This window comes from Aythya ferina, assembly GCF_964211825.1.
Source record: "Aythya ferina genome assembly, chromosome: 1".
NCBI classification, from domain to species: domain Eukaryota; kingdom Metazoa; phylum Chordata; class Aves; order Anseriformes; family Anatidae; genus Aythya; species Aythya ferina.
Window position 1 is genome coordinate 205,891,039 of NC_140296.1, and position 12,010 is coordinate 205,903,048.

The 12,010-nt window shown below is 46.6% G+C and overlaps 1 protein-coding gene across 2 annotated transcripts; it reads left to right on the forward strand.

Moving 5' to 3' along the window:
• The first annotated feature begins 258 nt into the window (after positions 1–258).
• On the forward strand, positions 259–10,259 carry CEP41 (centrosomal protein 41). 2 transcript variants are annotated; one of them, XM_084504467.1, is made up of 11 exons: positions 259–326; positions 697–760; positions 1,532–1,579; positions 4,824–4,885; positions 5,982–6,051; positions 6,450–6,585; positions 7,285–7,436; positions 7,749–7,816; positions 8,635–8,749; positions 8,898–9,113; positions 9,555–10,259. In XM_084504467.1, exons 1-11 carry the CDS (start codon positions 294–296, stop codon positions 9,701–9,703), a joined length of 1,113 nt encoding a protein of 370 aa, XP_084360593.1. In that variant the 5' UTR covers positions 259–293; the 3' UTR covers positions 9,704–10,259. The 2 variants fall into 2 exon arrangements, with proteins under 2 accessions (XP_084360593.1, XP_084360592.1); XM_084504466.1 differs by lacking the exon at positions 259–326 and adding an exon at positions 524–580.
• Positions 10,260–12,010: the final 1,751 nt, after the last annotated feature.

A 12,010-nucleotide genomic window follows, 5' to 3' on the forward strand; every position in this document is an offset into this window, starting at 1 on the left:
AGCCCAAACCACGCCCTCAGCCCCGCCCACCACCAAGCCCCGCCCCCGAGCCCCCCTTCCCGCCACGCGCCCTCTGATCAGCGCCAGGCCCCGCCCACCGCCGCCAGGGGGCGTGGCCTCAGCGCCGCGGCGTCTCCCCCCGTTGCCTGGCAACGGTTGAGCGGCGTCAGGGCCCGAACGGCGGCGTCCGATTGGCCGCGGCGGGGGCGGGCGGCCAATCGGGGCGGGGGTTGTTGCGGGGTCGGGTTGGGCGGGAGGGTGAGGGAGAGGAGAGGAGCGGCGGCGGCGGCAAGATGTCGGGCAGGAGGAGCGGCGGGCAGCCTGAGGTGGGACGGCCCGGAGCCTTCCTCATCCTCCTCATCCTCCTCCCGTGAGGCGAGGGGACCTCGGCTGGGGCTCGCTGGGGAGGGTTCGAGGGGAGCGGGGCCGGGTTTGGGGGTAGAAATGCGATTTTTGGGGCTGTGGCGGCCCCCGGGGCCTGTAGGCGCTGTGGTGAGGGGCTGGGGGCTCGGGTCTGGCCTTGCCTGGGGCGGTGGCCATGTTCTCGTTCCCCCCGCTGTCTTTTGGAGCTCTTAAAATGGTCTCGGAGCTCCTAAAATTGCCTTTTCTGCCGGTTTTTTAAAGGCTCTCAGCCTTCCAAGCGGATGCGTAGCTGTGCATTGACACCCCCGTCTCTTTTTTTCCCTTTTAAAACAGTATTTAACCAGGCGCATCCCTCAGAACCCCAAGTACCAGCACATAAAAACCCGCCTCGATACCGGTAAGTGGAATTGGGGGGGTAAAAACTGCCAGGCACAGGTATAAGAGAGCACAAATGGATACGCTGCCTGGGGTGTTTTGCCCCAAACTTGCCATGTTTTACCCCACGCAGTCAGTTCAGAACTCTCGTTGCCATTGTTGTGTCTTCCCTTATTATTTACATCAGGTTCTGATGTGACGGTTTCTGTATGTGAGCTTTTCTTGCCTTAACTAATAACTTAACAAAGGCATAAATCAAAATAATTACTTGGAGGGTTTGTGCTGAGCTTTTTTCACTGTTAAAGTGATCAAATTTTACCCAATTTGCCTATAGTACCTGAAAAGCTGTTAGGAAAGGGGCTGCATGGCCATGTTTGCACTCAAAGCAACGTGTCAGAGGCAGGATTTGGGTACCGAGGTCCTGATTTTGGTTTCCTCAGACACAGGATGGTGATTTCAGACTCTGTTAAGATATGGAGGCTTAGGTAGTGGCAGAGGCTTTGACCTACAGAGCACCGTGTGCCCCCAGAGACAGTGGGGGCACTTCCTAGTGAGGTGGCTGATGCCCCATGGCTTTTGGTGTTGGAGAGGCATTTAGGTCATGCCCTCATTAATATGATTTTAATTTTCAGTTAGTCCCAAAGTGGTCGGGCCGTTTTACATGATGATCGCTGTGGGTCCCTCTCAACTGAACTGTTTTATTCTCGTGTGGTCCCTTCCTTCAAAACCAAAATGCTGAAGCCTTTGTAGCTTAAGAAAACCACTAATAATTTCTAACTGATGCTTGTTACAGGGTGCAGCTTAACGAAATACATTGAGAAGTTGGAGGAGATCAAAAGAAGTGAGTATCTTGAGTAGCTTTTTTCTCTTTCCTGGTAGGACATTACAGATTTAACTTAAGGTAGGAGACAGGCAGGTCTGAGAGGTCTCTTTCTCATATAATTTTAGCACACTTAGTCAGAATATTAGAAAACAGGAGCTAGACAAGCTCTTTCCTGTGTTCCTCATCAGTTTTTACCAGCACCACCAAGGTTTTGAAGGCTTTGGGTTATTTGGGCTATTGAAAACCCAGCTGACTTTTATTTGTGGCTGTTTTCCTCCTGAAAATAAGCTTTTAAAAGTGTTTCGCTGCTTTATTTTCAGCTATTGCCAGGGTTATTTTCACACGGAGAGCCAGAAAGCTCTTGAACCCACAGGGCGCGTTTATTGAGGTGAAAGAAAACACCTCGTAATTAACGGGGATTAATTAGGATTTTTGAATGCTCGCTTTCAGTTCCTAGACCCGCTTACTGTGCTCCTAAAAACGGGGCTGGGGTTGAAAGGGAGGTCACAGGGCACGTTTGTGCCGGGTTTCCTGCAGAATGGCCCTTTGTTGCTGCTTGCTTCTGGGAAAGTCAGCAGAGAAATGCCCTCCTTTTTCCAAAACCTGGCTAAAGTTTCAGCCCCCAACGCCGGCTCGCCGTCGCTCTCTATCTGCCCTGGAAATCTTGTTGTGTTGCCTGTTGTTGGTTTGAAATCTCCCCCGCGAATCTGATCTCATCTCGTGCAGGAGATCTCTTGTTTCAGCGGGGTTTTGGAGCCCGGCAGAAGCTTTCTCATTATGGTGGTGCTGAATGGGCACCTTGTGTTCCCAGGCAATTTAGAAACTCCCCTCCCTTGATTTCTCATGGGTAGATGACACCGTTTGGCCTCAGCTCTAGGTACCCAGCACAGTCAGCTCTCTGTTCCTTGGGTAACGTGAGAGAGAGGCTTTATACCATGAGCCTGCCGTGGAATCAAAAATAAAGCAGCTGGAACCCCGATTATTTGTCCTTTGGAGGGCTGGCTTGAGAGGCACCAAGTCTCTTCCCTTTCTCTGGTGTTGCTGAGGCACGGAGAAGAACTTCTCTGAATATACACCAGAGTAATCGTGGCTTGAGACACGTTTTCTGGAGCAAAATGTCAGAAAACCCAAACGGACTTCCCAGGACAGCACCAGGTACCTGTTCTTGCTTGGAAGTAGCAGCTCCGAGCATTCAAGGGGGTTTGCTCCAGGTCAGGCTTAGGAATAGCAGCTTTTTTTCCACGTTTCCATCTATTTTTCCCTCTAAATTAAAATAATTTCTTCCTCTCCACAAGGCTCAAGCTCTTTTTGCCTGTGGATGGGGATTTTTAATCATTTGGTTGTGGGCTACGTGTGGGTTTTGTGTTGAGCAGCTGAAATAATGATTGATTCCGAGCTACAGAGGGAGTTTCTAACAACCTGAGCTTGAGGCTTGAGACTAGTCAGTTTTGCAAGGACCACAAGGATCATTTTGAAGCTATTTGATGTTTTGAAACCTCGTTTTGTCCTTCAGATGTGGTTTGAAATGGACAGCACACACTGGCTTAGTTTGGATGGGCACTGATTTTGCTCAGATAAATGTAGTAGCACGTTCAGTTCTTCGTGGCCTAACAATCAAATAGGGCAGGATGTTGAATTTGGGAACTCTCCTTGCTCTGAATGCTGAAAATTAATTGTTTTGCTTCTGCAGAGAGTGTATTTAAGAGATGGGAATTAAAAAACTAGAGGGAAAAGCTCACAATATCTTAGTGCCTCTTGACTGTGTGCAGGGAGAATCCTCTCCGAGCAGAATTTCTTTCAGGCTGCTCACTGCCCCTTGTAACCAAGAAGAAATTCCAGCCTCCAGCATCCACTTGGCTTCTTTTCTATGAATATCTCATCTTGAGAGTTTCCCTGAGCCAATTTTGGGGCTGCTGCTTGTGTGGCAGTTACAGGGGTACAGATTGGAGCCTCTCCTCTCTTCCCCCCATCTTCCCTTGGTTAAGCTGTAGAGCGTTCAGCAGATGGCAGGGTTTAGAGCTGCTTAACTGGCTGGATTTGGTAAGTTCCTGGGCTGCGTTATCAGCCCTCTTAGCTGAACAGCTGGGGAGAGAGCAGTTGGGAATATCCTCCAGCAGTTATTTAAGATATTAGAAAAACACAAAGGATTTTTCTTATTTTAAAAAATAAAAACCTGGGAGTTGAGAGCTGGAGCCCTGTGAGCGAGGAGGGGAGAAAGGAGGAGCGATTTTGTGGGTTTTAGGGAGCTTAGGGTGACTGGAGCTTGGCTTTCTGGGGTTAAGGAGCTGCACGCAGAGCTTTGTTACAGCCACCACGCCTGGTACTGAAGGAATCTTGTTCATCTTCTTTGCCTTTCCTTGCCAGTACAGGACAGGTTTATATATTTATATTTTTTTCCTTCATACCCTCCCTGATGTCTTCTTTTTAGCTGTAAACTTCCCAAGGGATGGGACTTCCATTATCTCCCTGGGGAGGCTCTTTCATATCAAGATGTTCCTACTGATACTTGCCTTAGCTTCCCTCTCCCACTGCACACACCTGAAGGCTCCTCTCCTCCTGGTTCTTACACATCTCGAGTATCTCAGTGCTTCCATCCTTGTCATCGCTTCTTTAGCACCCTTAATCCCTGCTCTGGTTGTTTGCCAGCTGCTCCAACAGCCCGCTTGGTTTTCAGGCTTAAGAAGACAAAGACATTTCCTTAGAAATGTGTGTTAACAAATCATAGGAATTGGAGTTTGATTGGCAGGTAAAGCAAGAAAACCTGGACCATTTTTATCAGTAAGATTAAATATACGTGTATAATACTTGGGCTTAGTAGTTTAAAAAGCTGAGGCTGAGGTATACCCACGCTCTGATTCTGCTGAAATGCATACAATTAAAAATTCGAGTAAATTAAGTATTTTAATAGAAGAGTTTGCAGTCATAGTGGGCTTCAAAGAACGGCAGAGGGGGTAAATTCATGAAGCTGCTTCCTTCCCTCAGTGAGAACAGAAAGCCCAAACTAAGAGGTGTAAAACTAGAATGTAAAAGCAACTAAATCTGCCTTCTACGTTTTAATTGTACCTGGACGCGATCTCTCTCTGTTAGGAGTTTTCATGAGGCCTTTAGGTTGGCTGCTCTGATCCTTCAGAGCAAGCTTACTGCCCCGAAATCTCACATGTTAAGAGCCTGCAAAAATAGTTGAGACCAAGCCTGTCACCTGGCATCTGCAAAAGCTGAGAATTGCTTCAAAATGTTCACTGTTCTCTTTTTGTTTTTCAAGATTACAGATACAAGAAGGATGAGCTGTTTAAAAGATTGAAAGTGACGACTTTTGCCCAGTTGGTACGTATAGCTCTTCTCCCTGACTGCTGAAAGCTCCCTCTTGTGAACAGCGTGCTTGCTTTGCCTAAAGCCTTCTGTTTAGTTATGTAGGATTTTACCATCTATAATTCTTTTGTAATTGGATTTTCCTGCTCCTTCCTGCACAGGCCAAAGTTTTCAGAGCAGTCAAACTCCTGTAATGGCAAATTGAAGGCTGCGATAACTCTGGTTCTGGAATTTGTTCCCTATTTATTTGTTTTCTTGTTTGCTGTTTTTTTTTTTTTTTTTCCATTCACTTAAGAGGATCTTCAAGCCTCTTACAGAAGAAAAGGACCACATAAAGTAGTATTCAAATCTGATTTCATTGAGCTTTGGGTCAAGTAGCCCCAGCCTGAAACCCTCCCTAACTGCAGTTGTAACTGCAGAATATGGAAAGTTGAGGCTTCAAAGCTTTCTGTATAGCTTTTAATTAATGAAGCAAAATATTAAAAATAAATACAATCAGCAAATAGAGCAGAGTGTTTCTTATACTGGTTCAATAAAAACAGTAAAACAAGAAAAAGACAGGCTTTCTTCTAAGGAGTAAAGGGAAAAGGGAAGGCTAAGCTTGCAAATACTGAAGGAGCAGACTTCTGCAGGATTATATCTTCAGTTACACTGGATTGTCACGACCAAAACTGACTCCCACTGTTGGGATGAACTGATTTATTATGGGAGTGTTGTAGGTCTGCTGTCACGGGCCACTTATACCAGCTGTTTGAGGTTTTCTCCAGGATATATGTTCTGAAATGTTTCAGTTGCTGTAAGTGACTGAACTTTGTAAATGTCAGAAGACATCTGACACATCTGATATCGCCAGCACGGCCTAGCTGGCTGTTCTTTGCCCTAAGGTTTTGTTGTTTCTTTTTGGTACAATTTCCATTTAATAAAAAAGGCAGACCTGCAGTGCAGACCTCAAATCCCCAACTGTGTTTGACCCTGAAGTCCGGTAACAGGTACGCTGAGTTAAAGGCATTTTGGCTGGAGGATTATTTTTCCTTAAGATGATCCCTGCTGTCTTTCAGTGACACCAGTGTGTGTGTATTGAGGCATTGTTGCTTGCTTTTGTTTCCTGCAGGTCATCCAGGTTGCTTCTCTATCTGATGAAACCTTAGGAGTGACGAATGAGGAGATCCACAAGCTGGAAGGTAACAACATTTATTGTGAGCACAAAGAGAGAGAGCTGTAGATCACTGTCATGTGCTGAACTGTGCCCTGACAGACATAGTTACTCAGCAAGTCCTTTTAATCAAGGAGAAAAATGGCATCATCTGTGGCCTGCAGCTGTTTGCGGGCTTGCAAATAGGAAAGACCTCATGCTGTGTGGTTTGCAGTTCTATTGAATGCTTAAAAGTGAGATCTTGAGCTCTTAAAAATCGTATGGCTCTTTATTTTTTCCTATGGGGCTCTCAGTAAGTCATTTTAAGAAGAGGATGAAGATAAGGCCGTCTTTGAGACGCACTTTGAGACTAAAAATAGAAACCAGGCTTAAAACCTGCTTGTTTCCTGCAGCATTTTAACTCTTGGTGCCACATTCTCTTCCCAGATGGTGCTTCTGATGCAGATGCTGAACTCTCGGCAGGGACAAATGGGAAAGGAAGCCCCAGTGGGACACCACCCAGTCCAGTCCTGTTCATAAACAGCACAGGAGCTGGGGAATCGTACCGGTCCACGCTGCAGAGGTACCTGATGAGAACGTTAACACAACTCTGTCTTGGCAGATAACTGGTTTTACCCCACTGGTTATTTTAAATTGCTGTTAGTGGCTTTATATTGTTGTTGTTTTTTGTTTTTTGTTTTTCTCATTAAAGCCTGTTTTTGCAAGTCTGAGGATGGAATTAAGATAGAGAGTTAGCAGATTTTCCTATCTGAGTCTGTTTTGAGGTTGTAACCCAACGCTGTTGCTACTGGATCATCTGAATGGCTGACAAAGAAATGTGTTTGTGGGATTCAGTCCAGTTCCCTCAGCTCAAGGGATCCATGTTATAAACTGTTATAAACCCAGTAACGTCTTCCCAATCGATCTTAATGCATTGTCCTGAGACTTAGAAAAAGAATTTCCAAACCTGATGCATCACTTGTCAAGGAAGAATTTTTCTCCCTCACCTCAAAGAATGTTCCCTAGTTACTTAGGGTGCTGAGTACAACACCTGGACTTGACTGATTTGGTCATACAGTGACACTGTACTGTCTATTCTTATACAAATAAAATCAGTCTCTTACAATGTACTGGCAAGCCCAAAATAGATTCTCTCAATTTTTATGTGGTGTTGTGCTCTATGGGAACAGGCTATAAGAGAAGTTGATCAAAAAGCACTTTGGTTAAAAGGTACAAAAGTGTTCAGAGGGAGGCTTGCAGCATAACACCTTTCCTTTTGCAGTGTGATAAGTGGTGTTGGTGAGCTGGATATAGAAAAGGACACTCCAAAGAAAGAGGACGCAGAGGCTAAAGACCTGCCTTACCCCGACTGCCCCTTCCTGCTTCTGGACGTGCGAGACCGAGATGCTTATGACCAATGTCACATTGTTGGAGGTGAGGAGATGGAGTCCCACCACAGCCTGTGTCAGCTGGGGTCACACACAGCTCTGTGTGTCATGCTGGCAGGCCAGGCTTCAAATTTTCCCCCCGAGGAGGACATCCCTTGGCTGCAGAACCTCTCTGCACTCATCCAGCACACCCATCCCTCCTGGAAAAGGATGAGGGCACCAATCTGCTGTTAATCCCTTAGTCAGCAGGTTTCCAAATCTGTTGTTCTCTTACCAGCCCGTGTCAGTTGTATTCCAGAGTGTGAGGGTTATTGGTTAGCAACTGTATGATTTTTTTCTTTTTTTTCTTCCTCTGCAGCTTATTCATATCCTATCGCAACGCTATCTAGAACCATGAACCCATATACAAATAGTATTTTGGAATATGTATCCTTTACTTATAAAGTGCTGGAATCAAACAGAAAAATAAGAATAAAATCGGGGGCGTGTTGGCAAGGGCTTTCAAAAAAGCTGCAGCTCTAGCAGTTGCTGTGACCAGGGCAGAGTTTAACCATGAAAATCCTGGGACTCCAAGGAGAGTAGGAGGTGAGGTTCTTTCTGTTAGCTGTGGTTAATCGGGGGGGGGCTCTGCTGCAGCCAGCAGGTGCTGGATTTGAGTTCCTCAGAGCTCGAATGCCTCTTGGTGCCAGTGGGAGCTGCCTGAATTTTTTGGCACTTTGTGAGCTTGGCTCTGGCTGCTGGAAGGCAATTCTGTGCCGTTTGCCTGTTCCACGCTGTTGCTGGAGTGCTGAGCTTCTTGAGGGAGGCACTGATCAAATCCTTTGGCTTCCTCTCGGTACCTTGATAGGGATTGGCTTCCCTCTGGAGGGCACAAAGAGGATTATTAGCTGGGATTAGGCTGAGAACTTCCCAAATTGGAAGCTTGCGAGGGCTGCAGGGGAGATTTTCAACAAATTGCCTCTTGCTGTTGCCTGTTACTAACCAGTTTTCAAATCAGCACTGAAACATGTTCACAAGGCTGCACTGCAGTGGGGATCAGGCTGTGTCCTTCCAGTGTCTGGCAAGCTTCAGCTAATGAAGAATCTTTTTTTTAAAGCATAAGTGAAGGGAATGCATTCCTGCCTGGTACTTGCAAATCAAAAAAAGAGTCTCTCTGCCTCCATCCCTGCTTGTTTTATCTCTTCTTCTTTCTGTGACGGTCACCCTGAGTTTACAAATGAATCCTTAGCTCTCCTGCCTCTCAGAAAAATGCCCACGGAAAAATCATAATTTTGTATGATGACGACGAGAGGCTGGCCAGCCAGGCTGCCACGACCATGTGTGAGAGGGGCTTTGAGAACTTGTTCATGTTATCTGGAGGTAAGGGGCAACGGGCACAGGGCAACGTGGGATGAAAGCAAGGGTTTTGTGAGCTGGAGGGTGGGAATGGATGGGTGGTCACCCATTGCTGGTAAAATCCCAAATCTCTGATCCCACCTTAGCTGATAAGTGATCTGTCCGTCTGCAGGCCTGAAAGTCCTTGCACAGAAGATCCCAGAAGGACTCGTCACCGGCTCGCTCCCCCCATCCTGCCAGGGGGCAGCTCCCCCTGGATCCGCCCGAAAAAAGGCTGCTCCCAAAGCGCCACCCACACGTGCTGAGAATAAATGGAGATTTACTGCAGAAGATCTACAAAAGATTAAGTACTACCTAGAAGAGGAGCAGATTCCTTCAGATACTGCCAGTAAGACTCCAGGATGAATGCTAGGATAAATCCTGTAGCCCTTGAGCCTGCCCTGCAGCAGTTCCCTGCTTTGCCAAATTCTTTCCATGAGGTAGCTGGGAGAAGGAGAGGGTTTTTTTTCTCCAAACTGAGAAAGAACTACACTGTGCTGATCCCAAAATTAAATCTTCTATAGCATTATGACAAAATCCTGGTTCTGTGAGGCCTACGATGCTTGAATGCCATTAGGTTTTCCTGACCATTAGTATATTTGGAAAGCTCTTAGCCCTTCTGTTCCTGCACAGCTAGATTGAGACTGCCCCAAAACCTGAATTTTTGAAAGGTTTGTGTGTTTAGGGTAAGAGCTGGACAGCCAGCGAGGGGCAGCAAATCATCTTGTGTTGCCGTGCTCCATCATGCACACATTTTCACCTGGATTTCTGATTTCTTTTTTTTCCCCAGGCCGTCTTAACCGTGGCTCTTCAGGGCGCGATTCCAAGGCAACGACCGTGAGGAGCAGCCCCAGCCTCCCCACCACTGCTGCCAACGTGGGGTCTCTCACCAGCCGCTCGTTCAGCAGGAGCAGCCTCCAGAACAGGCCGTGGAAATAAGCAGCGGCGTCTCCTTGCACTGAATAAACGAATGTCCAGGTTCTGGGAACCCTGAGCAGTGCAGCCCGTTTGTCGTTTTAGGAATCCACGGGGGAAAAGCAGCTGTGGTTTATAAAAGGCAGCTCGGGTAAGGCAGGGGGAGAGCTGGAGGGGTTGAGGTTTTAGAGAAGCAGCAACAGCATCGCGTTGGCAAGGCTGGCCTGTAGGTGCAGTGGCAGGACAGGACTGGAATAACTGATTTTGTAGGGGAGGGAAATAAAACTGGTAGCAAAGCCTGCGACCAGCAGGAAAGGTGCTGTGAAACTTGTAGTTCAGGCTAAAAAAATTTGTGTCTGTAATAAACGTTCCCTCTGTGCCGTGCCCAGAACTGCAGCTTGTGCTGACAGCAGAACACGTGGAGGTCAGTGGGCCAGGAAAGCATCTGTGAGCAAAAACCTCGGTGTTTTTTTAGCAGAGATGCAAATTGCCAAAATAATGGAGAAAGGATTCCGTGACTTCTTTTTTCAAAAATGTTTATGAACAGAAGTGTTTGTAATAAAGCTGTTTTTGGAAATAATGCCCAGCATGGCACAGTAACGTGATGGTTGTCTTGACTCGTGGGCAATTTGTGAAGTAGTTCTGTATTTTTGAAGGTGAGTTGGAAGGGAAAACAACTGATTCTTCTCCCTTATTGTCAGTCATTTTGACTTCTGACTGTGCTTTTTCTACTTTGTTCTTCGCTGTGGTTGTGGAGAATGCTCCTGTGCTGTGTTTTGGGCTCTGAATAAGATGAGAGGGTAAGGCTGTGAGCTGAGCAGGGTTTTAGCTGGCTCTTACAGCAGGATCAGCTGCTGTGCTCCTCTTCCAGATGTGCTAGCAGAGTTGTCTCCCTGATTCAACTGCACACCGGTGCTTTCTTCACTCTCCTACTTGGAGCAGCTGCTTTAAGGTTAGGGTGGCTGAAGGGAAATTTTCTTTTGCCCTCTCACTGGGTCCCTACAACCTAAAAGGGGTGCAAATGTGGTAACCAAGCAGGGCAGGAAGATTTTATAGGAAACCAGTATCACAGCTTTCATCAAATTGGTGCTTTCATCATACCACTATTGCCTGGGTGACCTAGGAATCATCTGAAACTCATCAGTGAAAAAACTGATGCAGGGTGAGGAGAAAACAGAACCGAGGTTGCCTGCGTTTGTAGATGGTTGTGGAGAGATCCTGCTCCTCTCGCCCTCACCTAGTGCTGCTCAGCTTTACCTGGCTTTGGCTTCTTGGTCTTGTGTTTTACTGTGTGGCTTTTTTTTTTTTTCCTTCCCCTTCTGACATAAGCAAATGATCTTTAGCAGACCCTGGTGCAGGTCACAGGGGAAACTTAAGGTGAAAGGGCAAGGTGAGAGAAAGAAATTACAAGGCCAAGTTTATCAGTTTAAGGCTCAGCATCCCTGAGGACACTTATCACAACCTCTCTTTGTACCTCCACTACAGGAGTGAGCTTTGCCTTCTGTACCCGTGACCCCTTGAATGATTAGGATTTGTGAAAGCAAGAGGTTGTGTAACGAGCTGCTTTTCTGCCTCTGGACTACTCTTTTCAGATTCTTTCACTCCTCTTAGTGACAAATTTTGGTAGCAGAGCAGAACCACAGAATTTAGCTCTGTGCAGTGACCAGCACAAACCTCCCATGCTGTGTAGGGATGCCCCGAGGGGGAGAAAAAGGGGAGAAAGGAAGGGCAGAGCCACGTTAAAAATATCCTGAAGGCCTATGCATACTTCAGCATTGAATGCCCGTGTTTTCAAATATGGATCTATATTTTTCTATGTAACAAAAGCCAATTAAAGTGAGGTATCTTAAAGCCCTCAGCTTCCCAGAGAACCCTTAAAACTGCTTTGCACAACCATTTAATTTGGGCAAGCTGCCCTTCCACCCTATCCACGCAGGTGTCTTGCATTTTCACAGGGAGGCTGTATGTTTGTACTTAGTGCTGCAAGGGGCAGGCTCGTCGAGTGCGAACACCCAAATAAAATAATAAAATTTAAAAAAATGGGTCTGTCTGTCTTAATCTTATTTTTTCCTGTCCCTGGGAAGGTGAATGCAGCTCGCCATCATGAACTGCTCAGCTTTCTTGCACTCAGGCATAATCAATCACATTCTGAATGAAGCAGCCTGTCTTTGTGTCACCTCTGGGGAGAGAAGTGGTTGTTTAAATGGTCTGAGACCAAAGCAGGAGCTGCAGGAACCTTGTCCACGCTTTCCTATGCTCTAGGTCTAGAGGAGTGGACTCATCTCTCGGCGTTTTAGTTTCTGGCTGATGGTTTTACAGGCTGGATGTCCC